Source organism: Neomonachus schauinslandi, chromosome 14 (genome assembly GCF_002201575.2).
Source record: "Neomonachus schauinslandi chromosome 14, ASM220157v2, whole genome shotgun sequence".
In the NCBI taxonomy this organism is placed as follows: domain Eukaryota; kingdom Metazoa; phylum Chordata; class Mammalia; order Carnivora; family Phocidae; genus Neomonachus; species Neomonachus schauinslandi.
In genome coordinates, this window is record NC_058416.1 from 52,158,670 (window position 1) to 52,182,887 (window position 24,218).

The window sequence follows — 24,218 nt, forward strand, 5'->3', positions numbered from 1 at the left end:
GAGTAGTTGCACAGGTTACAGAAATTCGGTCCCTGGGTTGTGTCAAGAAACTGGAAGAAAGGTAACTAATGACTTTGAGTTAATTTTGTGCCGGCAGAAGTGTTCTCAAGGGAGAGAGCGATGGCGCCAACACCTTAGATTTAGAGGCCCTGACAACGTTTTAGTCTACTATTCTGAGAGGCCTCCGGGCCGAGTCTGTGCGAGGCGCCAGTTTCCCGGAGTACAATAAATTTCTACTGACAGTGACTTCCAAGGGAGAAGAGGAGGACCTAGGGGCACACTGGTAGGGAGCAGAGAGTCTGGAGGGAGGAATTGATGGGAGCAGGGAGAGGAGGGACAAGATGAAGAACTGTTTGAGGTGTGGCGTTTGAGATACTAGTGGGTGTGTAGGAAAGTCTTAATCTTAAATTACATTTTAAGTGGAGATTTGGAGTGCACATATAGGTGAATGGGAAAGTTGAATGGATAGCAGAAACGTATAAAGTAAAAGAAATAGGTGGCCAAGCCAAGATAGAAAGAGTGTAATCAGTTTAAAAGACAAAGGAGAGCGCAGAGAAGTGACAGGATAATCACAAATGTCCACTTCGCTGGAAACCAAGACAGAACTTGAGAGATCTAGGTGTGTAGTGTCTAATGCCACAAAGATGAGATAGGATCAAAAGATTTGTCAGTCATGAGTATTCTAGGAGGCAACTGTTTCAGTAGGTATGAAGGAAATGAAATGTTAATTTTCTGAGACATAAACTGTAGACCATTTTGTGGACCGTATAATTGATCCTTGTTGGAAGGGAGATTGAAGTAAAGGGGGCACTAATTTAATATAAATGGGAAACAGTGGGTTAAGGACAGAGCAAGAGGGATGGACGTTAGGAAAAGAAAACAGAATAGCTGTATTCTCTAAGACCAAAGTAAAGGAAACATCTTGAGGTAGTTCTTGTCAGATAGCCTCTGACTTTCCCAATGAAAAGGTGCAGCCAACAGCAGTAAGGTGATCTGGGTTGGGTTTCAGGGCTTTAACTACTGAAGATATGTGAAGGCAGAAATTATACCTTATTTATCATTGTGTCATTTCAACTGCCTTGCACACTCAGGTGTACATGGTAGGCAGTTAGTAAATATTCGTGTGTGTTGAATATTTTTAAATGAAGTTAAATACACATTCCCTGCAAATGAGAACTTCACCTTATATGAACAAAAGGGCCCAGGAAAAGATTATCTTGAAGGAACAGTGGAACTTGGCTGCTTTCTGTTTGAGGATGAAGATAACAGTTGGTGCTTAATGTAGCATCTATATCTGGAAAGATGTTTTAATACTGAATTCATGAATGCAGGTAGTAAGCATGAAGCGCAGTTCAGTTTCCACCGGTGGTGCTGGCCGCCTCTCCATGCAGGATTTAAGGTCTCAGGATTTCAATAAACAAGGCCTCCATACCCCTCAAACGTAAGTACCTCATGCGTTACCATTTTGGACAAAGAAATCTGTAAAGATGATTAACACAAAAATGTACTATGAGTGATGTTCTTATGAATCTTGTTTGTTCACAGTGGTACCTAATTTGGGTTAATGAAGGCTAAAAATTGGCATGTTATTAGGTGTGTTTTATCTCATTTGTTCCTTAAATTTCCAAAGCTACATACTTTGCCCAGCAACCCCTAAAAAGGATTGTTAATTCCCTTTCAGCACTTTTTCTTATTTTCCTCCTTTATTCTAGACCTGCTTATTTGAGCAAGCTTGTTGCTAGAACTTTGAATTTACTGAAGTATATCCAATTGGCAAAATTGTCAGAGTTATTACTTACTTGCTCAATGATAAGCTGCAGTTCAGAAGAACCTACAGAACACTTCTCCAAACTGTTTTCTCAGTATTCACTGGAAAGGGGTATATAATTATACTATCATAAACTAGTTTTTCTCTGTGAGTTTGTTCTAATTAAGAGAAGGCTGTTTGTAAGCCACTGAGGGCTATATCAATCCTCTGATACCAAGGTACAAGTTAATTGCTAACTGGACTTAAATTACTTAGGTGTACATTGTATAAGCCTCAGCTACTTTTAGAAATTTGAATTATTTGTGTCTTTAACTTCTGAAATCAGAAATTTTTTGTATTGTTACACATTACATGCACTAAAAGATTTATGCCTTAAATTATATTGAAAACTAAAAGGCTGCCATTGGCAATGTTTTAGGTTTGTTTTTTACATAATGTATGTTCTTAGGTGGAGCTGCATTCTAATAGAGTAGGCCTTAAAAGAAAATTGTTAAATGTAGCTATCCTATGATTGAAGATACCTATTTTTAAATTTTTTTCCTTTAAGGTTATCCATAAATGTACATATGTTAAAATGATTGAAATGAGAATGTAGATATGGTTTTTTTCTGCTTTCTTCTTAACATTTTAGCATTATTACTTGTGCATGTTGTTAGCCTATCCCATTGTAACAGCTGTGATTGCTACTAAAAATTTTCATGATTCTGAATTATTTTTATAGGTAATGGGAAAGAGGTGCTAGTTCCAACATATTTCCAAAAATTTCTTAAACTAATATTTTTTTATATTTATTTTTTAAAGTTTGTTCTTTTCATTTTGTTAAAGCAAAGAGAAACCAGCCTTTGGAAAGTTGAATATAAACAAACCCACATCTGAAAGAAAAGCCTCTGTGTTTGGTAAAAGGTAATGATATTTTTTATTAGTTTTAATGAAAGGATTCTTAAAAAAATAGGATGGCATGATCCCTCACAAAAGAAAGTTAAAAGCTAGCTTTCTTCCATTTTAAATGGTGAAATGGTTATATCTGTTTTAGATAGTGCTAAGAGATATATCAGCACATTCAGACCACTATTTCATGTTATAGGTGAATAGTTGATTGAAAATTCTATACCTAGCTTTCAGATAGTATGGAATCATAGCTTTTTAAAATTCGGAGGAACCATCATCTAGTTCAACAGGTTAGTCCCAGGCTTTTTTATACTCTTAAATATTAAGATTCCAAAGAGCTTTCATTTTGTGGGCTGTATTTATGGATATTAACAATATTAGAAATTAAAACTGGAAAGTTTTTAATTATGTATTCATTGAATGTAAAATAATAATAACCCCTTACATGTCAACAAAAATAACATACCTTTAACGTAAAAGAATTTTTTTTCCCAAAAACAACTATTTCAGTAATAAAAGTGATGTTGTTTTACATTTTTGCAAATCTCTTTAACATCTGGCAAAATAGAAGATAGCTAGCTTCTCATATCAGCTTCCACATTCAGTCTGTTAAAATATCATACATCATGTAGCCAACCTCTGAAAAACTCCAGTGTACACTCATGAGAAAATGAGAATGAAAGGGGCAAATAACATCTTAGTTTTTCAGCATGAAAATAGCTTTGTCTTCTCAGATCCCCAAGATCACACTTTGAAAACCACTGTCTAGCATAGATCAGTGGTCGCCTGTGCTGAAGGTGGGGCAAGGATTGAATGTTAAGGAGTAAAAAACTTTTGCGATGATGAAAATGTTCAATATCTTTATGTCTTCATTGTGACAGAGATTGCACAGGTATATACGTTGTCAAACCTCATCATACTGTACACTTTAAACAGGTACATTTTACTCTAAGCAAATTACACCTCAATAAAATTTATTTTTTAAGGAATGATCAACCCCAAAATTGAAAAAATAATTTGTTCTTTTATCTCACCAAAACAAAATATAACTGTTTTAAGGCAAACCTGTTCAATTGTTTTGAAAATATTTAGAGATGAAATGTTTGTTACCTTAGAAAAGTCTTTGCCTTGAAACCAAATTAAGCTCTTTCTGATATTCATTCCAGTTGGTGAAAAATCTTAAGGCATTTTTGTAATGTAACTCTTCTCTCAGTGGTGAACTTCACAGATAATGATGATAATTACTATAAAATCTAACATTTGCTGAGCATTTTTATAAGCCAGACGTTGTTATAAGTGCTTTGTCTGTATTAACTCTTTTAATCATTCCTCAGAACTGCCCTATGAATAGATACTATTATTGTATCCATTTTATAGAAAAGGAATTGAAGCACAGAGAGGTTAAGTAATTTTAAGACAGAATTTGAAACCACAGACTCTGATTCTGGACCCTGTGCTCTTAAGCTATAAATTGAATGATGCAGTATTTTGATTGGTTAGGAAATTCTCTTATAATTTAAAAAGATATCTAACAGTGCAGTTCTGTGTAGAATAAGAGCTGAGTCTATACATGTATTCCTTTTGGGTAAAAAAAAAAAAAATTAAAGATTAAGTAATAGCAGTATGTAGAAAAGTGGTTCTCAAATTAGCAAATTCTCAGGGGAGAAAATAGCCAATCTGGGCTGTGGAGTGAGAGGGCCCAAGCTAAAGAACTTTTAGAGCATTGGCAGGAGAGAAGTTGAAAGCAGTAAGCAAACTTGCAGGGACAAAAAGAACTCTGATGAACAGAGTTCAGATATTACAGCAGTGTTCATTGCAACTCAGTTTTGTGGCATCTGTTCAATAAGGAAAATTGTTATTCTAAGGATATTTAATAAACTGCAGTTGGTAGCTAAATCAGGCCACAAAGTTAGGCAAAAGAAACCATTATAAAAATACAAACAAATTAAGTTTTGTTTTGCAGAGGAAGGGCTTAAAATGGAGCACATATGTTTTATCCATTAATGACTAAAAAGTTGCACCATGTAAATTTATAGTAAATAACAATCAGATACATAGGGGCGCCTGGGTGGCTCAGTCGTTAAGCGTCTGCCTTCGGCTCAGGTCATGATCCAGGGTCCTGGGATCGAGCCCCACATTGGGCTCCCTGCTCGGCGGGAAGCCTGCTTCTCCCTTTCCCACTCCGCCTGCTTGTGTTCCCTCTCTCACTGTCTCTCTCTCTGTCAATAAATAAATATTTAAAAAAAAAAATCAGATACATAATATTGCATGACACAAAAACATTTAAGAGAAAAAGCATACACTACCCATTTTAACATCTCAAAAACAATTTTCCCCCAAGAAATGATGGCAAATGAAAGGGTTAGGAGTGAAGGAGCAATCGTGGAAGGCTAAATAGGATGGCGAAAGGACTTGGGTTACTGAGTAGACTTGGAGAATGGTTGTACAGAAGATCTAGTGGACTCAAAATACACTCTTAGGTGATAGTGTATGTGTTAGGAATGCAATGCACCACAGTGCATTTTTCTTCCTACTTCATTTTATAGTTATCATTATTTGCTCTTTTTCTCTGCTTTGAATAAGAGAAAATAATTGAACTTTAATGTTTGTTGCTGCTAGTAAAATATAAAATCACCTTGAAATAATTTAGACTTGACCACAGACTGAAATAGTTTTGACTGATGTTTATACTTCCAGAACTAGTGGACATGGATCTCGGAATAGTCAATTTGGTATATTTTCCAGTTCTGAAAAAATCAAGGACCCACGACCACTTAATGACAAAACATTCATTCAGCAGTGTATTCGACAACTCTGTGAGGTATTTTATATTCTCTTAAGTATTTTCCAGTAATTTTTCTATTATAAAATGTTTGATGTTTCTTAAAAATTATTGTAGTTTCTTACAGAAAATGGTTATGCATATAGTGTATCCATGAAATCTCTACAAGCTCCTTCTGTTAAAGACTTCCTAAAGATCTTCACTTTTCTTTATGGCTTCCTGTGCCCTTCGTATGAACTTCCTGACACAAAGTTTGAAGAAGAGGTTCCAAGAATCTTTAAAGATCTTGGGTTTGTATGTTATATTTCTTATTAGCCTTAAGAGATTGTAGGAACACAGAGAAGAATCAGACTCAATTGATTTGTAAAGATTCTGAATGAGAGAAATCATATATTTTAAGATGGTCACTGTGGGCAGTATATCTTAGGATAAATTTAAAAGGCAAGAAAAACCACTGTTTGGAGGTTATTACTGAACTGTGGAAGATAGTTCATAAGGCTTTCCAAATACTGAAGTGACGAGGAATAGCTAGGATGGGCTGGATACCACAAATTTTATAGAAGCAAAAAAGACAGGATTGGAGGCCTGGAGAAAATGGGGTGGGATGAAGTCAAGAATGGCTGTGTAGAGTAAACACGGGAAGGAATGGATTTGAGGATGAAGAGTATACACATGTGGCTTATTTGGAGTACATTGAATTTGAGGGAACAAACAATTTTTTAGGAGAGGAGTCCAACATACTGGTTGTAAATCAAGTTCTGCAGTGTTAGGGATATACGTACAAAGAGAAGAAACCAAAAAATACACAAAATCATTTCAGAGTAAGATGACCAAGAACAAAATCTTAATAAATATCTTACTTCTAAACAAGTCAAGACTGTTGGTATATATGTGGAATTTTTCTAATGTAACTTGCCTAATTTAGCCTTATTTTCACAAAATTAACATTGTTGGCTTCTATTTTTTTTCCTAACTTTTCATAGGTATCCTTTTGCATTATCCAAAAGCTCCATGTATACAGTGGGGGCCCCTCATACATGGCCACATATTGTGGCAGCCTTGGTTTGGCTCATAGACTGCATCAAGGTATTTGATTTTTCATTTTAAAATGTATATGTAGGAAAGATTTTTTTTTCCTTGAGATAGTGTTATTTCTCTCCCAGTCTGTCTTTTGCCAGTTATCTTAAAGTCTATATCTGTTTTCATTTTTCAAAGCACATTTGATTTTAAATTCTTCAGACTATTAATAAATGCTTCTAGAGGTGAGAGGAATTACCACATTGGCAAGGAAATTATTTGTTTTTGCGAGGTTTTAAAGCTTTAAAAAAAAGAGTAGGAAATTATTTCCCCCATTATATACATAACATTACTTTGGTTTTTTTCCCTTTTTTAATTAAAATCCATATGCATTGCAAAAAATTTTGGAAAATACAGAAATACACAGAAAGTGATATACCCATAATCCCACAACTCAGAGACAACAATTTAAAACATTTCCTTGGGCTATAGTTTTAAAGGTGCCTTTTTTGCTGCACAAATTATGTGGGTTTTTCTTTTTAACTTTTGATATATATACTGACAAATTTCCCTTCAGAAAACTTGCACCAGTTAAAAGCTCCTCAGCAATGTATGAGCATATGCATTTTCCGAAAACATCATTGTTTTAAAATCTTTACCATTTGAAAGGTGAAAAAATAGCTTGTTTAATATATATATTATTAAAGCAATTGTCTTTTTGTATGGTTTGTCATTGATATTTCTTGTGGGTTTTTTTTGGTCCTTTTTTATGTATATTTTAATCTTTATAAATTAAACTGCTTATATATTAAGTTTATCAATATTTTAAATGAACAAGTGAAAACTTTTTTTCATATTTGCAATCTTTTTCTCAACTTGAACATATTTCACACTTATTACAACTGCCTATTTGTGTCTTTTGCCATTTTTCTATTTTCTTATTGATTTGTAGGAGCACCAAAAACAGTCAAACTGGGGTAATTAGCTCGTATGGATATGGTACAAATATTTTTTCCCTTTTGATTTATGTGCTGTATTTTGACTGTTGAGAAATACAGATCTTTATCTAGTCTAATTCAGTCTCTTATAGTTTCCGAGTTCCTGTCCTTAGTGCTGGAATCCTTAAAACTAATACTGTCCTCCTGACATTCTCTTGTCCATCGACAGTCCCTTAACAAAATATAGGCAGGCACTAGGTGGATGGATTTTTGACCCAGAAGACATCTCAGCACTTTCAGCACCACCATTGTCAAGATAAGAGTAGAAATCCAATACCATTTTACTGAACTTAATGTATAACATCTGTGCATTCAGTTTGTCTCTCCTCAGCGATAACCATCGACATTGGGTAACTACCTCTCTTTTCCCACCACCAAATACTGCTATTGTCAATAGAACACTTTACCCTTGTTTCACTAAACAACTTATGTCATTCTTTTGTGGTTAGGAGACAGCATTTCCACAGTGATGCAGGAGATCATGGAGTACCTGCTTTGGCTTCTGTTGGGGAAGGGACCTCTTGAGATGCCTCCAAGTCTATTATATAGGTTGAAATTTCCTCTTTGCTATCTTGGTTTGCTTGAGGTGGTAGAACTGAACACTGTAAGAATCAATGAGAGATTGTAAGAATCAATGAGACATCATAGGTTTCTTGTTCTAATTATCTTTCCCACTTAACAGAATCCTAAAAATTTAGCCAGATTTAGGATGGCCTCCTTTAGTCTCTGATGTTAAAAAAAAAAATTCTTCCACTTTTTTACCTATTTTTATTACTTCTTTGTATTTAAATAATCTTTATTGTTTCCTTCGTTCTGCTAACTTTGGACTTACTTTGGTCTTCTCTTTCTAGTTTCTTGAGGTGTAAATTTAGGTTCTTATTTAGGATCTTTCTGTTTCCTTGATGTATGCATTTATAGCTACAAACTTCCCTCTTTAAGCTGCTTTTGCTACATCCCATAAGTTTGATATGTTGTGTTTCCATTTTCATTTGTCTCAAGATACTTTTTCATTTCCCCTTCAATTTCTGATTTGTTACATTGGTTGTTCATGAGAGTGATGTTTAACTTCCATGTTCCCATGACTTTTCCACTTTTCCTCCTATTGTTGATTTCTACTTTCATACCATTTTGGCTAGAGAAGATACTTGGTATGACTTCTTCTTGAATCATACTAAGACTTGTTTTATGACTTAACATATGATCTCTCCTAGAAAATTTTCCTTGTACTCATGAGAAGAATGTATATTTTGCTATTGTTGGATATGTTTTGTATATGTCTGTTGAGTCCATTTGGTCTGTAGTGTTGTTCAAATTGCTATTTATTTATTCTCTGGATGATCTCCCCATTGTTAAGAGTGTGGTATTAAAGTCTTCCAACTATTATTGTATTGCTGTTATTTCTTTTTTTTTTCCTTTTTTTTTTTTTTTAAAGATTTTATTTATTTGACAGAGAGAGACACAGCGAGAGAGGGAACACAAGCAGGGGGAGTGGGAAAGGGAGAAGCAGGCCTCCCACGGAGCAGGGAGCCCAATGTGGGGCTCGATCCCAGGACCCTGGATCATGACCTGAGCCGAAGGCAGACGCTTAACGACTGAGCCACCCAGGCGCCCCTGCTGTTATTTCTTTTAGTTCTTTTAGTATTTGCTTTATATATTTAGGTGCTCCCATGTTGGTTGCATAAATATTTATAAATGTTTTATCTTCTTGATGGATTGACCCTTTTATCATTATATAATGACCTTTGTCGTCTCTTTCTACCACTTTTCATTTTTTGGGTTTTTTTTAAGATTTTATTTATTTATTTATTAGATAGAGAGAGCACAAGCAGGTGAGAGGGAGAGGGAGAAGCAGGCTCCCTGCTGAGCAGGGAGCCCGATGCGGGACTCAATCCCAGGACCCTGGGATCATGACCTGAGCCGAAGTCAGAGGCTTAACAACTGAGCCCTCCATATCCCTCTGCCACTTTTCATTCAAAGTCTATTTTGCCTGGTATATCTTTTTCATCCCTTCACTCTCAGTCTGGATCTCTCAAACTAATGTGAGTCTCTTGTAGGCAGCCTATTTTTGGATCTTGTTTTTGTCCATTCAGTCATTCTGTGTCTTTGGTTGGAAAGTTTAATCCATTTACACTTAATTATCCATGGATAAGGACTTACTGCCATTTGTTCATAGTTTTCAGACCATTTTGTAGATCTGTTGTTCTGCTTGGTTCTTATTCTACTATCTTCTTTTGAAATTTGATGATATTTGGTATCAGCATACTTTGACTATCATTTTTATGTATCTATTTCATGTTTTTCCCTTGTAGTTATCATAAGACTTACATAAAATATCTTTAAAACTATAACATTCAGGGGCGCCTGGGTGGCTCAGTTGGTTGAGCGACTGCCTTCGGCTCAGGTCATGATCCTGGAGTCCCGGGATCGAGTCCCGCATCGGGCTCCCTGCTCGGCGGGGAGTCTGCTTCTCCCTCTGACCCTCCCCCCTTTCATGTGCTCTCTCTCTCTCATTCTCTCTGTCTCAAATAAATAAATAAAATCTTAAAAAAAAAAAAAAAAAAAAAAACTATAACATTCAGGGTGCCTGGATAGTTCAGTCGGTTAAGCGTCCAACTCTTGATCTCCGCTCAAGTCTTGATCTCAGGGTCATGAGTTCAAACCCCACATTGGGCTCCATGTTGGGTGTAGAGCCTAATTTAAAAAACAAAAACAAAAATAACAGCTATAACATTCTATTTTAAACTGATAGCTTCAATAACATTCATAAATTTTACACTTTCACTTCTCCCTTTTACATTTTAGGTTATTGATGTTACAGTTTACATACTTTTTTATATTGTGTTTCCAATAACAGGTTATTGCAGTTATAGTTCTTTTTAATACATTTATTTTTTAACTATTAAGCTAGAGTCATAAGTGAATTACACACCACCGTATTAGAAAAGCAGACTTTGTATGTTTATTGTTACCAGTGAGTTTTACATTACCTTCATATGTTTTTACAATGTTAATTAGCACCTTTTGCTTCCACTCAAATAACTCCCTGTAACTTTCCTTGTAAGGCAGGTCTTGTGGTGGTGAACTCCCTCAGCGTTTATTTTGGAAAGTCTATCTCTCCTTCATTTCTGAAGGGCAGTTTTGCCAGATACAGTATTTTGGGTTGACGGTTTTTTCCTTTCAGTATTTTAAATATGCCATCCCTTTCTCTCCTGGCCTAAAAAGTTTCTATTGAGAATTCCACGAATAGTCTTATGGGGGTTTTCTTGTATGTAACTTCTCCCTTCTCTCTTGCTGCTCTCAAAATTCTTTGTCTTGATTTTTGACAATTTAATTTTAATATGTCTCAACATAGCCCTGTTTGGGGTCCTGTGGGCTTCGTGGATCTGGATGTCCATTTTTCTTCCTACATTTGGGACTTATTGCTTTAAGTCTCTTATTGCTTTATACTTTCTTTTTATACTTTGTACTTTCATCTCATTGCTTTAAGTCTCTTATTGCTTTATACTTTCTGTGCCTTTCTCTTTCTCTTCTCCTTTTGAGATTCCCATAATGCAGATACTGTATCATTTGATGATGATCCATAAGTCCCATAGGCTTTCTTCACTCTTTTTCATTCTTTTTTTCTGTTTCTGTGACTGGATAATTTCAAATGTCCTGTCCTCTAGCCCACTGACTGCTTTTTCTGCATGGTTGACTTTGCTTTGGAAGCTCTCTGTTTAATTCTTTAGATCAGTCTTTTTTTTCAGCTCTCATTTGTTTGATTTTTTTTTTTTTAATTTCTCTTTGTTGAATTTCTTGTTTTGTTCATACATTGTTTTCTAATTTTGTTTAGTGTGTTCTTACAGTTTACTAAACATCTTTGAGAGGATTATTCTGAATTAGTTCATAGATCTCCATTTCTGTAGGGTTAGTTATTGGAGCTTTATTAGTTTCCTTTAGTAGAGTCATGTTTACCTTATTTTTCATGATCCTGATTCCTTATGATGGTACCTGCACATTTGAGTAAGTGGTCTCTTCTTCCACATTTGACAGGTTCTCTTTGGTAGAGACAGTTCTTTACCAGTCAGCTCAGATGGGGGTTTAGATGTATCAGCTGGTAACGTACTTGGGCAGGTGGGGCTTATATCAGGGTTTAGTTTTGGGAAAGGTCACTGCCCAAGCTGTGAGGTTAGGGGACAGGGGGAAGTGCTACTGTCTGAGAACGGTTCCCTGCCCAAATGAGACTATAGGGTGGTGCCACGATTTCCTGGATAGTTGGGACTGAGTACCATACTCAGCAATAGGCAGTGCTGTAAATTAGCTTCCCTGCCCTCATGGTGCAACAGAACAGCCCCAAAGCCTGCATGGCTTGTTTAGAGTCCCAAACCAATGGTATGAGTATGTGCTGAATTCCCTGAATAGAAGGAGCCACCACTGGTTTTGCTCTACATACAAGGAAGGCCATGAGCTGTGCTCTCCAAGTGTCACTGTAAGTAGGGCTGTAGGATGGGCTACACAGCATCGCATATGCTCTGGTTAGGTTTCCTGGTCAGGCAGGCTGAAGGCTGTAAAAAGCAGCAGGCAAAACTGCAATTTAGTTTCCACACCTGGGAGGGGGCCCTCATACATGCTTCAAGATTAGAAAGGCTCTTGTTTGGGGTTCAAATTAAGCAGAACTCCAAATTCCCTGGCCTAACAGGCCACCATCCCAGCCCTGCAGATGATAGGGCCACCAGCCAGATTCTCCACTCCAATGCCACTCTAATCAGAGTTGTCAGGTAGGTTACACATATACCCAGGTGCTCTGGTTAGGTTTTTCTGGTCAGGTGGGCCTGGAGACTGTATTCAGCTTTGGACAGCACCATAAATTATCTTCCCTGTCCCCCTGGAGCTTCAGACCAAGCCTCATGACCAGCAAGGCTTTTTGGGAATCAAATCAGAGAGAATTGCATGCTTAACTCCCCAAATAACAGGGCTACTGTCTTGGGTCTGCAGAAGCAGAGCCACTGAGCAGGTTCTCCACTCAATTGCTGCTGTACCTGGGGCTAGAGGGTGGGCTATTGAGATTCCCATGAGCTCTGGTAGGGTTTCCTGATTAGCAGGGTTGGAGGCTATATTCAGCAGTGGGCAGGGCTATGGATTAGATTCCCTACCAGAATGGAGGAAAGAGACAGAACAGACCCCAAGACTGGCAAGATTCTTCTCGGGAAGCTAATCAGGCAAACCTGTGCACCAGACTCCAGCCAGATGGGGTTGCTGACTTGGCTCTGCAGATGATCAAAGCCCCAGCCGAGCTCTTTTCAACTCTTATATGAGTCTTATATGAGTATCTTTGGAATAGGAAAGAAGTAGATATGACAAGCAACTCTGGGCTAAGAACGTAGGAATCTGATATGTAAGTCCTAGGATAAGAAAAATTAATGAAATATTTTTAGCAGAAACTGCATTCTCCTTTTCATTCCTAATGCATGGTGCTTTTCTTAGAAGCTTAGTGTGCATTATACTAGATACACATTTACATCTTTACATTTTATATCAGTTTCATTTACACTTTCTAGTTATTTTTTCATGTTTGGAAGGTGGTATTTTTAAAACAATTTATAAGGGCGTCTGGGTGGCTCAGTTGGTTGAGCGACTGCCTTCGGCTCAGGTCATGATCCTGGAGTCCCGGGATCGAGTCCCATGTCGGGCTCCCTGCTCAGCAGGGAGTCTGCCTCTCTCTCTGACCCTCCCCCCTCTCATGCTCTCTATCTCATTAAAGAAAAAAAAAAAAAAAACAATTTATAAAAACAGGTGTTCCAAAATGGAATTTATTTGCCTTAAAAACCTTTAGCAATTTTCCTTTATAAACATCTGACTGTTTTGCTGTAATGTATTATCTTACAACTTTCAAGCTTAAACAATTCTGTTTCTGAGTATTTCATATTGTAACGAATCTGAAGTTCATATTTATACATACTGAAGCAGTCTGTGGATAACATTTAAGCACCAAACTTGAGTTCATAGAAAAGAAATAATCCTTTTTGGTTCACCTTTTATGTGGCAATTTTTTTTTTTTAGATTCTCAGAGTTGCATTAAAATGTGTGTATATGCTCTTAATGAATTAATAGTAGCATAAAGATCAGCATATTTAATAGAACTAAATATGGAATCCATCCTTTTTTAATGCTAATGGATTTAGTTACTAAAATATTAGAAGGATTACATTTTAATGCTCAATAAAATGACCTCTCTAGAGACTTTGTCATGCAGTAATGTAAATGCTTCTAAAAATGACACTAAAACAAATGTTACAAAACATGAAAGCTATGTGTTTTTCTCACATTTTATCAACTTAAATATGTTGCTTGTGTACTTACTAGTTACATAATGCCATGAAAGAAAGCTCACCTTTATTTGATGATGGACAGCCTTGGGGAGAAGAAACTGAAGATGGAATTATGCATAATAAGGTACCTTACATTACCACGAACATTATAGTTACCTTGGTATTATTAACTGTGTAACTATTGAAATTAATATAGTCGGGCGCCTGGGTGGCTCATTGTCTACCTTTGTCTCAGGTCATGATCCCAGGGTCCTAGGGTCAAGCTCTGCCCCAGGCTCCCTGCTCAGCAGGGGCTCTGCTTCTCTCTCTGCCCCTGCCCCCGCTTGTGCGCGCGCGCGCGCACACACTCTCTCTCTCGCAAAAATAAATAAAAATATTTTTTAAAAAAAGAAATTAATATACTCTAGTGGAGTCTTTTTGCTTCCCAAAAAACTTCTAAAATTGAATTTTTTTTAACATAAATAGATTTATTCTTGGAATCACGTTGTCATTTCTTAAAATTAAGTAGGCATAGAAATTTAAAATGGTAACTAAGTGGGCCACTTGGGTGGCACAGTTGGTTAAGTGTCCAACTCAGGTCATGATCTCAGGGTCATGGGATCGGGTCCCGCATCTGGCTCCATGCTCAGCTTGGATTCTGCTTGAGACTTTTTCCCTCACCCCTGCTCCTCCTCTCACATGTGCAGCCACATGCTTGCGTAGTCACTCGCTCTCTCTCTCTCTCTCTAAAATAAATCTTTTTTAATAAAATGTTAAGTAAGTAAAAAATGCACGGAAATTGGAATTAAATCATGTTACTGTTTTGTATATAAATGTAACATTTCTTTTCTCCCATACCTTTTAGAATGAAGATATCAATACTGGCAACATAAGTCTTTGAGTCATAAATATTACATGTGGGTCTTATGTTTTGTTTTGGCCTTTTATTTAGGCATATTACCACTTAGATCCGAGTTACCACTTCCAAAAGGGATTGAGATTAAAGTAAACATGGTCTAAGTTGGTTCCCAAGCCATACTGTATTGGAGCCTAAACTATGTAACTGACCCCACCCTATTTCCTAAAATAAGCAAATTTATGTGTCTAAATAGAGCAAACACCAACTCCAAGGAATAGATTTATAATATTGAGGTTAAACATTAATGTGCCCTAGCACATATAAAAGATCGATCACCATGCATGTCCCTAAAAAGAAAAACTATTTTCTGTGCTAATTCTAATCTACACTCTTTGGAGCATTTGACATTAAAAAAAAAAAAAAAAAGTGGCAAAGAACTTTAGTCTCATTTTTTATTACTACTTTTCATTACTTTTTTTTTTTTTTTTTTAAACAGAGTAACCATACCTTTTACTATTTCAGCAATGTCCCCTGCTGGAGAAGCAGTTAGAAAGCCTTTGATCCTACTCTTGAGAGAACTCTCCTCCCATGTTGCAATATGTGCACTGGACTAAATTTATCTGTACCTCATTTTGCAGCCAAATACAACACTTGTTAAATATTAAATTTTTTGACGTTTATCCTAAAGGTTAAACCAGTAAGTTATTCTTGCTATTTTAGCTATTATTTCAAATGACAATATACAGGGCAGCACTTTGGAAATTATAAAGTGCTGCTCTGTATAGAATATTATTAAAAAATATTTTTAAAAAGGTTATCAAAGTGCCCAATTTCACCAAATTATGAGCCTCACCTTTGTGGATCCAGAAACTCAATTTGTTAGTAGCAGAGCATTTGACTGCAGAAATTTAATTTGTTTTTTAATCTGCAAAATCAAAATTAACAAAGCTTAAACTGATTCACTGTCACCAAATTCACAAGAGACTGATCTGAAATAGAATGAAAATGTATTATTTTATCATCAGTGGTATACCTTTCCAGTTACAGGAATACTCATACTGCCTATTCAGGGTAACCTTTCCATATCAACCAAGTAATACAAAGGTTGGTTAGTTGGCGGAGAATCAGCACAAAGGGAATTGGTTTGTCTTGAGGGATATTTATTTATCAGCCATCCTCACCTCCTGACAAAGCATGCATCTTCAGTGACCGAAACACCTCATAACTGCAGAATATAGTGTTACTTTCTCTTGGATAAATATTAAGAGTGCTAATATTCTGCTATTTAGATCTCTACTAACCATGCCATTTTTTTAGACTGAAGTTACAGTGTAACTATAGCCTTCATTCTGATTTTCACAGCTAGACTTAGTCAGTTTAATTGGACTTAGATCATCATCAGTTCATTTAAGTTTTTCATAAGGTTGATTGCATAAAGATGAATGTGCATTTTATGTTGAATTATATTTATTAATAAGCTTCCTTGTTTGACCTCAAAATTCTGAAGGTATGGTTTCTTTACCGTTTACTAATTTTAACCTTTATCCAAATTTAAGTGTTCTTTATTATCCTCATTCACATTAGAAGTAGCAGACGGAGTAAGTCTGTGCAGCATAATTAATGATATATCCTAGGTTTGTGTCTCATTTATAGGAGTTCTTATAACTACTTAGTATTCCTGACTTTTCTTTTTTTAATTCAAATTTAAATTTTCACTTAGAAAAATGAAACAAACTAAATAGAGAATAATAGCTTTTTTTTTTTTAATGTGCTTAACCCAATCAGTTGTTTTTGGACTACACCATAAAATGCTATGAGAGTTTCATGACTGGTGCTGACAGTTTTGAAGAGATGAATGCAGAGTTGCAGTCAAAGTTGAGTAAGTGTTCTCATTCCTAGTGTGCTTGCTTAGTCATGTATTAAACTCTGTTCGTGGAGTTGTAGCTCATTTTACCACACCCAGTGTTTATATGAGCTACTCTAAATGTGTTTGGATGCCTACTAATTTTTGTCTTCATTGTTTCTTTGGTGAAGAGAAGTGATAGTTAAGCAGAAAGAATACCAATTTTGGAGTCAGACCTGAGGCAAAACCTCTTCCTGGCTACGTGACCTTAACAGATTACTTAACCTGTCTAACAAAGTTTTGCAAGATTAGGTGGCCATGTACATAAAGTATCAAACACACTACCAGGAACACAGAAGATAATCAGCGAATGTTATTCCTATGATATTCTTGCTTTACTGTTTGAGAAATTAAAGTACCAATTAATCAAAAGACCTAAGGTCCCTTCAAAATGTGTGGCAGACAGTTAATGGACTATTATATTTCCAAAGAAAGAAATTGTTTATGTTTCCACTCTATTTTAACCTAGGGACATTCAGTGTTTACTAGCTAACTCTAAAATGTTCCAGAGGAATTAATTTAATTGTTTTTTTCTTTTATTGAAATAGTCTTATATGTAAAATGGTAGAATGGTGGGTAAAACAGATAAATTTAAGATGTGTAAAACTGTTTCTCCAATGAAATCAATCAAAACAGAAGACTATCACCTTGCCAGTATTGGCACAAAAGGTAAAAACATTTCTCCTATGTTGCCATTGGACATATCTTCCTGAAATAATAGGACAATTTCAGCTTGTCGACATAAGAAAAGGAGCAAGGTAAATGAAGTTTCATTTTGAAAGAGGAAAATTCATAGTGATCTAATATAAAAAGCATTTAGTGAATTCATTTACTCACACAGTATTTATTGTATATCTACAGTGGGCAAGCCACTATTTAGGCACAAAGGATAGAGTAATGAATAAGAGATAGAAAATCCCTGCCCTGTGAGGTTACCTCTACTACAGAAAATAATCAAATAAACAACTATAAATCAAAGGTTGATAAGTGCTATGAAGAAAAATAAAGCAAGTAAGAGGGTAGAAAGTGTAGTGAAGGGAAAGGTTTGCTATTTTAGAGGGTAGGATATCCTTAACTGGTAGCATTTTGAACAGAGACCAAGAAGGAAGTAAGGAAACAGCAATGGTGAAGACCTGGGGAAAAATGTTTCTAGGCAGAATTGAGATCTTACTAAGTTTTGGGGTTTTCTCTCCAGAGGATTTATTTAATGTTGATGCTTCCAAGCTGGAATCATTAGCAGCAAAAAACAAAGCATTGAATGAACAGATTGCAAGATTGGAACAAGAAAGAGAAAAAGAACCGGTTAGTAAACATGCTTATTTCATCAATAGGCTTATATACTTAGCTCTTTTGGTCTCTTGGATCTCCTTAAAGAATACCAGCTGTTTCTTTATTAAAAAATAAATAAATAAAATAACAAAATAAGCTTCTTAAAAATTAATTTTTTTACATAGGACAGAACTCCCCATGAAAACATGTTTGGTATCTCTAGAGCTTTGTTTTCCCTTGTGATCTATCAGTCTTGAACTAATGGTGTTCAGAATATGATGAAAGAGTCTTACCTATTTACATAAGACCAAAAAGATCTTTTGAACAAGATCCCCATGTTATACACCTCTAGGGAGCACAATTTACAAGAAGTCCTGAGTTATGTAGTTAGTGCAAAGGGAATGGTGATAAGTGGGTTTATGTAATATACTGTATTCTAAGGGCTTTCTAAAAGCTAAATGATAATATCCAGATACCTAATTTTATTTTGGGTATTATATTACTGAAGTGCCCAGACTGTTCTGTAAAATATCAGATTTTAAATGTTTGTGCTTTTTAATTCTGGCCCTTGACTTTTTGTATCCCAAACTGACTTCCTGAAAAGTACATCTTCTTAATTAGGTAATAACAGCAAAGTTACCTTTTAGTTCTTTGGCTTCCTCTAAAAGGGATAGGAAACGCTAATACACCTTTTTCTAAGATGAATTTAAATAATATTGTGTTATTTTCAAGTAAAGGAATGGTTATCAATTAGAATAATACGGTTTTTTTTCTTTTAAAGAATCGTCTAGAGTCATTGAGAAAATTGAAAACTTCCTTACAAGCAGATGTTCAAAAATATCAGGCATACATGAGCAATTTGGAGTCTCATTCAGCCATTCTTGACCAGAAATTGAATGGGCTTGATGAAGAAATTTCTAGAGTAGGTAAGCACAACCAATGCTAAAAGAGGACATTCATACTGGAATGGGAACCTGCCTGGGTTTTAATCACATACAGAGACAGCTTTGTCATCCATATTGTTTTTCCTTTAATGGTGAATGGCTATAGCAGGCCACCAAGTTTTCAATGCCTTCTACATGTATTAGTTTTCTGAAGCTGCTATAAAAAAAATACCACAAATTTGGTAGATTAGAACAATAGAAATTTGTTCTAAAGGCCAGAAGTCCAAAATTTATTATGGCCAAGCTTCCTCCAAAGACTCTAGGGGAGAATTCATTCCTTGTCTCTTCCAGCTTCTCTTATCTGATGGTATTCCTGAGCTTTTGGCCATGTCACTCCAATTTCTACCTTCATCTTCACATTGCCTTTTCTCTGTATGTGTGTCTCCTCTTCTGTTTGTGTCCATTTCTCATAGCCTCTATCTTTTAAGGACATTTATGATGGCATTTAGGACCCACTAGATAATCCAGGGCAATCTCATCTCAAAATATTTAATGTAATCATATCTGCAAAAACCCCTTTTCCAAATAAGGAGATGTTTACAAATTCCAGGGATTAGGATTTCATATGTTTGGGTGACCATTATTCAACCTGCTACATGTTTTCAGGTGTCTGATTTTTTTAAAGCTAAGAGGGACCTAACCTAAAAACATATGCTGCCTAATATAAATATATATTCTATTCCACCTTGTAATTAATAAGCCAGATTCTTAATTCTCTGCTGGCTTCAGGCTGCTACAATGGTCTTATCCTCCCTCACTACCTTCTAAGCCACTTGGCAGCTTAAGCTGTTTGAAAAGTAAGATGGAGGGGCGCCTGGGTGGCTCAGTCGTTAAGCGTCTGCCTTCGGCTCAGGTCATGGTCCCAGGGTCCTGGGATCGAGCCCCACATCGGGCTCCCTGCTCGGTGGGAAGCCTGCTTCTCCCTCTCCCACTCCCCCTGCTTGTGTTCCGTCTCTCGCTGTGTCTCTCTCTGTCAAATAAATAAATAAAATCTTTAAAAAAAAAAAAGTAAGATGGAAATACTACAATTCTTTGGAAGCAAAAGCCCAATTAAAGAAAACATATTTATATCCTGTGTTTTCCTAATCTTGTTTTTCTTAAGCACATATCAATCATAATCATAAAATTGAAAATACTGTAACACATGGATTGATGTTTCTCTACTGCCAGAAGGAAAGCAAAGTATTCATAAATCACAGAGCCATTGGATGGCAAAATGAATAACTCTATGGACCTATTGTACTATTTTTCTAGGTGTTTGTCTGCTTCAGTTTTATTCTTGTAGGATTTTACAGGCTGTGTCTGTCCCACATAGGATTTGTGTAGATAGTCCCTAGGATATTTGATTTAATGCTTAGTATTAGTAATATTAACCATCCATCAAGTCAAAGATAATTACATGGAGTATTTGCTTAAATCAGGTTATTTTTTTCCAAATAACTCTGATTACACATATTAGATTTTCTCTAAACCAAGCCTTTAAATAATTTACACTTGGCCCCTAATGTTTGTTCTCCATGATGACAAGAAACCATAGATTAATTTTTTATTATAGCAATATTTGTAATGCAATTAAATCAATACTTTATAATATTCTGTCTTCCTCATTGGTATTTATCAAGAGAATTTTCGTACTTCCTACTTTTCTTGTGAGAATTTTTTTCCGAGTAATTGTAAGCAAAAGAGGTGAGAGATATATTTTAGCGATCATTTGCCATTCCAGATTGATTTAGTTTGTGATAATAATTTGATAGCCTACGATGTTTTTGTTCTGAATATTTTAACTTTCATGATTATTTAAAGTCACTCATGGTCAAGAATCAAAGAGACCTATTAAAACTGTATGGAGACAGACAGAAAGGAAAGGAAGGAAGAAAGAAAGAGAGAGAGAGAATAATGTACATTGTGGATTTTTTGTGCAGATTACTGTGATAAATGTATAAAGTTTTACTTCAGCTATTTTTATTTTGAGCTCAAGTGTGGAACTTTCCAAGTACAGTGCTACAAATGAGTTATAACAAAGCCAAGATCTTGATCCTGTCAGCCCATGGAATGATTGTCTTGGCCCCTTTGGTCATGCATATTCTCATCCATCTACCCCAGCCTGCTTAAAAGTACTATCCTATTGGGGCGCCTGGGTGGCTCAGTCGTTAAGCGTCTGCCTTCGGCTCAGGTCAGGTCATGATCCCAGGGTCCTGGGATCGAGCCCCGCGTCGGGCTCCCTGCTTGGCGGGAAGCCTGCTTCTCCCTCTGCCACTCCCCCTGCTTGTGTTCCCTCTCTCGCTGTGTCTCTCTCTTCAAATAAATAAATAAAATCTTTAAAAAAAAAAAAAAAAGTACTATCCTATTCTTTATAAGCTACGAATAACAGGTTGGAAAACACCATCCTGTATAACCCCAAATATTTTAAGTTTGATAACTTTTCTTGCCCTTTGTATAATCATTTGCTGTTTGTAAGTACCATTTTGTCTTAGTAAAATAATATAGTCATTCTTGCTTACAAATTTTGGTAAATAGAGGGGTGCCTGGGTGGTACAGCCAGGTAAGCGTATGACTCTTGGTTTCAGCTCAGGTCATAATTTTGGGGTCCTGGGATCAAGATCGAGCCCCACATCAGGCTCTGTGCTCAGTGTGGAATCTGCTTAAGATTCTCTCTCTCCCTCTGCCCCTCCCACCTGTACTTGCGTGTGCTCTCTCTCTCTCTCAAATAAATCTTTAAAAAAATAAACAAATTTTGGTAAATAGAGCAAGAACTTAACCGCTGTAGTGACTTAATATTTGATCAAACTACTGAAAATGTCAGTGAAATAAGAATAAAGTGATGTATTTGAACATAGATATTTTTATATTTGTGAAAAACTTGTGGGTTTTCTGACTTATTGCAGAGAATCATGCTGGAGTATTAAAAGCATTCGAACTGATCATTGGCAGACTATCCCTCTTAGGTGTAATAATTCTTAATCCTAGTCATTATGTGTGAGGCCATATTTTTTTCATGTAGCACTTTCTGAAAATCATGCAAGCCAATAAGGAAGTAAGTTTCTAACATAAAACTTTTATTGTATCATCTTTCAGGAATGTTATTACCAAAGTGGGATCAAATAGAATCACCCCCAAAAAGAGAAAAGAAAAATATACATGTAAATAACCTGGAAATTTAGACCTATTAATCAAGTCTCTTAAATAATGGCATCGGAGCACCTGACTGGCTCAGTTGGTAGAGTGTACAACTCTTGAGCTTGGGGTTGTGAGTTTGAGCCCTACACTGGGTGTAGAGACTGAGTTAAAAAAATTAAAATCTGGTTCAACAGTGTTTTAAAAATAAATAAATAATGGCCTCAATTTCTTTGTAGGAATTGAAAGAACTTAACAAATTTGTTTTCTTTAATGCAGAACTAGAATATGAAACAATGAAACAGGAGAATACTCGCCTACAGAATATTGTCGATAACCAGAAGTACTCAGTTGCAGACATCGAGAGAATAAATCATGAAAGAAATGAACTGCAGCAGACCATTAATAAACTAACCAAGGACCTGGAAGCTGAACAACAGCAGTTGTGGAATGAAGAGCTAAAATATGCCAGAGGCAAAGAGGCGGTATGTCATACCATTTCCAGAGTGGCAACTTGGAGCTGACATTTGTAAAGGTCTATCCCTGTTAAGAAAAACTGAGTGGGTAGAATAAATTGGCTAAGAGTTAAAACTTTTTAACATTGACATTTTACTAAAACACACTCATCCCTTTATGTCAATTCAGTAACACCCCAATTTCTCTCAGTCAGATTTAAGGTAGACCGTACTTTTTAGCAGTGAACCAAGAAATAAGCAAAAATGTCTCTAAGTACGTGAAAATAATGTTCATAAATCACATGCCTTTTATTCTAGAAGAGGATATGAGTCGATTCTTCATTTACCTAGTCACTATTCAAACATTTGTTTAACATCTGCTGTGTGCCACTTCCCATACTGAGCTTAGAAGAATAAAGATAAAAAGACAGACTCTCCCCTCAAGAAACTTCCAATCTAGTTGATATGAGACCATGAGATCAGACCTCTAAAAGATGTTTGCACAGGGTATTAAGGAAGCATATAGTATTCCTAACCCAGATGTAGTGTCTGTGGTGTGGGAAGATGTATGAGGTGATTTTTAGAAAGGTTTCCTTGAAGAGATAATACCTGAACTGAATTGGGAAGTGTAAGTAAGTTATCTTGGCAAGGGTAGGGGAGTCAGCAAACAAGTATATGGGAAAGCTCAAAGAGAAAATTGCGTGTTGTACTCTGGCATCAGAATCTTTTCATATGGCTGGAGCTTAATAGCAAAGGATAGGGGCACAGCAAAAGAGAAGACTCAAGAGAAAAAGCACAGACCAGACAATAAAGATTCTTTTCATATTTAAAAGTTTGGGCTTTGTTCTGAAAGCTCCAAGAAGCCCTTAAGATTTTTAAACAGATACTACATTTCAGAAAGATCTCATTTTTGGTCATGTGAAAAATGGATTGGAAGGGAGCAAAACAGATAAGGATCTGTGGCAGTAATGTGGTGAGAAGTTATGAGTTGAATTTAGATAATACTAGTGGAGATTCAAAGAAGTGGGTGACTTCTGACTACTTAGGAGGTAGAGGGAATAAGACTTGATGAAAGACAAAGGGTGCATTCACAGTGTCTGGTTTGGGCAATGGGGCAAGCAATAGTACCGCTCACTCCAAAATAGAAGAGAAATGGCCAGTCAGGAATAGAGATGGTATGCTGAACCTGTTATGTCCATGGGGCATTCTAATGGGCTATTGTTCTGTGAGTCTGAACCTCAGCATAAAATATGAGGGTTTGCATTGTAGACTAAGTAAAAATCAGAATGTACTGTGATTGAAACCACAAGAATAGATGAATTCACCAAGGAAGAATGCATAGGAGGAAGGGAGCACCAGCATCTTAAAGTGGACAAAGGTCCCTTAAGAGAGGCCTAAAAGTAACTGAGGACTAGCCAGAGAGGTCAAGAGGACAGAAGCTGAAAAAGGAAGTCAGGAAGGAATTAGCAGTATCAAAGGCAATAACAGGATTTAAAAGTTTCTGTCAGATTTGGTAACAGCAGTCACTAGTGACCTTCACCAGAATCAAAGTATTTGACTTCATTTCAGTTTTAGAGGTAGCACATTATCCTTGTAGATAACATTGTTGAGAAAGTGGGCATATTGGCCATATGAATTTCTAGATAAAGTTTATCCTTATTTTTGTTGGCAGTCCCTTATAAATATTCTGTACTTCTGCCTTGCTAACTGTGCACTCTTTTTTTTTTTTTTTTTTTTAAGATTTTATTTATTTATTTGAGACAGAGAGAATGAGAGACAGAGAGCATGAGAGGGAGGAGGGTCAGAGGGAGAAGCAGACTCCCTGTCGAGCGGGGAGCCCGATGTGGGACTCGATCCCGGGACTCCAGGATCATGACCTGAGCCGAAGGCAGTTGCTTAACCAACTGAGCCACCCAGGCGCCCCCTAGCTGTGC

The 24,218-nt window shown here is 36.3% G+C and overlaps 1 protein-coding gene across 1 annotated transcript in view; it reads left to right on the forward strand.

Moving 5' to 3' along the window:
* NDC80 (NDC80 kinetochore complex component) overlaps window positions 1–24,218 on the forward strand; it is a 48,901-nt gene that overhangs the window by 71 nt on the left and 24,612 nt on the right. Inside the window, exons 2-11 of the mRNA XM_021686225.1 lie at window positions 1,332–1,441; window positions 2,594–2,671; window positions 5,354–5,477; window positions 5,556–5,728; window positions 6,422–6,524; window positions 13,796–13,885; window positions 16,385–16,478; window positions 17,698–17,804; window positions 18,553–18,697; window positions 22,109–22,314. Of these exons, the coding sequence (XP_021541900.1) occupies window positions 1,341–1,441; window positions 2,594–2,671; window positions 5,354–5,477; window positions 5,556–5,728; window positions 6,422–6,524; window positions 13,796–13,885; window positions 16,385–16,478; window positions 17,698–17,804; window positions 18,553–18,697; window positions 22,109–22,314 (1,221 nt within the window). The 5' untranslated portion in view covers window positions 1,332–1,340. The remainder of the gene's footprint in view (window positions 1–1,331; window positions 1,442–2,593; window positions 2,672–5,353; window positions 5,478–5,555; window positions 5,729–6,421; window positions 6,525–13,795; window positions 13,886–16,384; window positions 16,479–17,697; window positions 17,805–18,552; window positions 18,698–22,108; window positions 22,315–24,218) is intronic.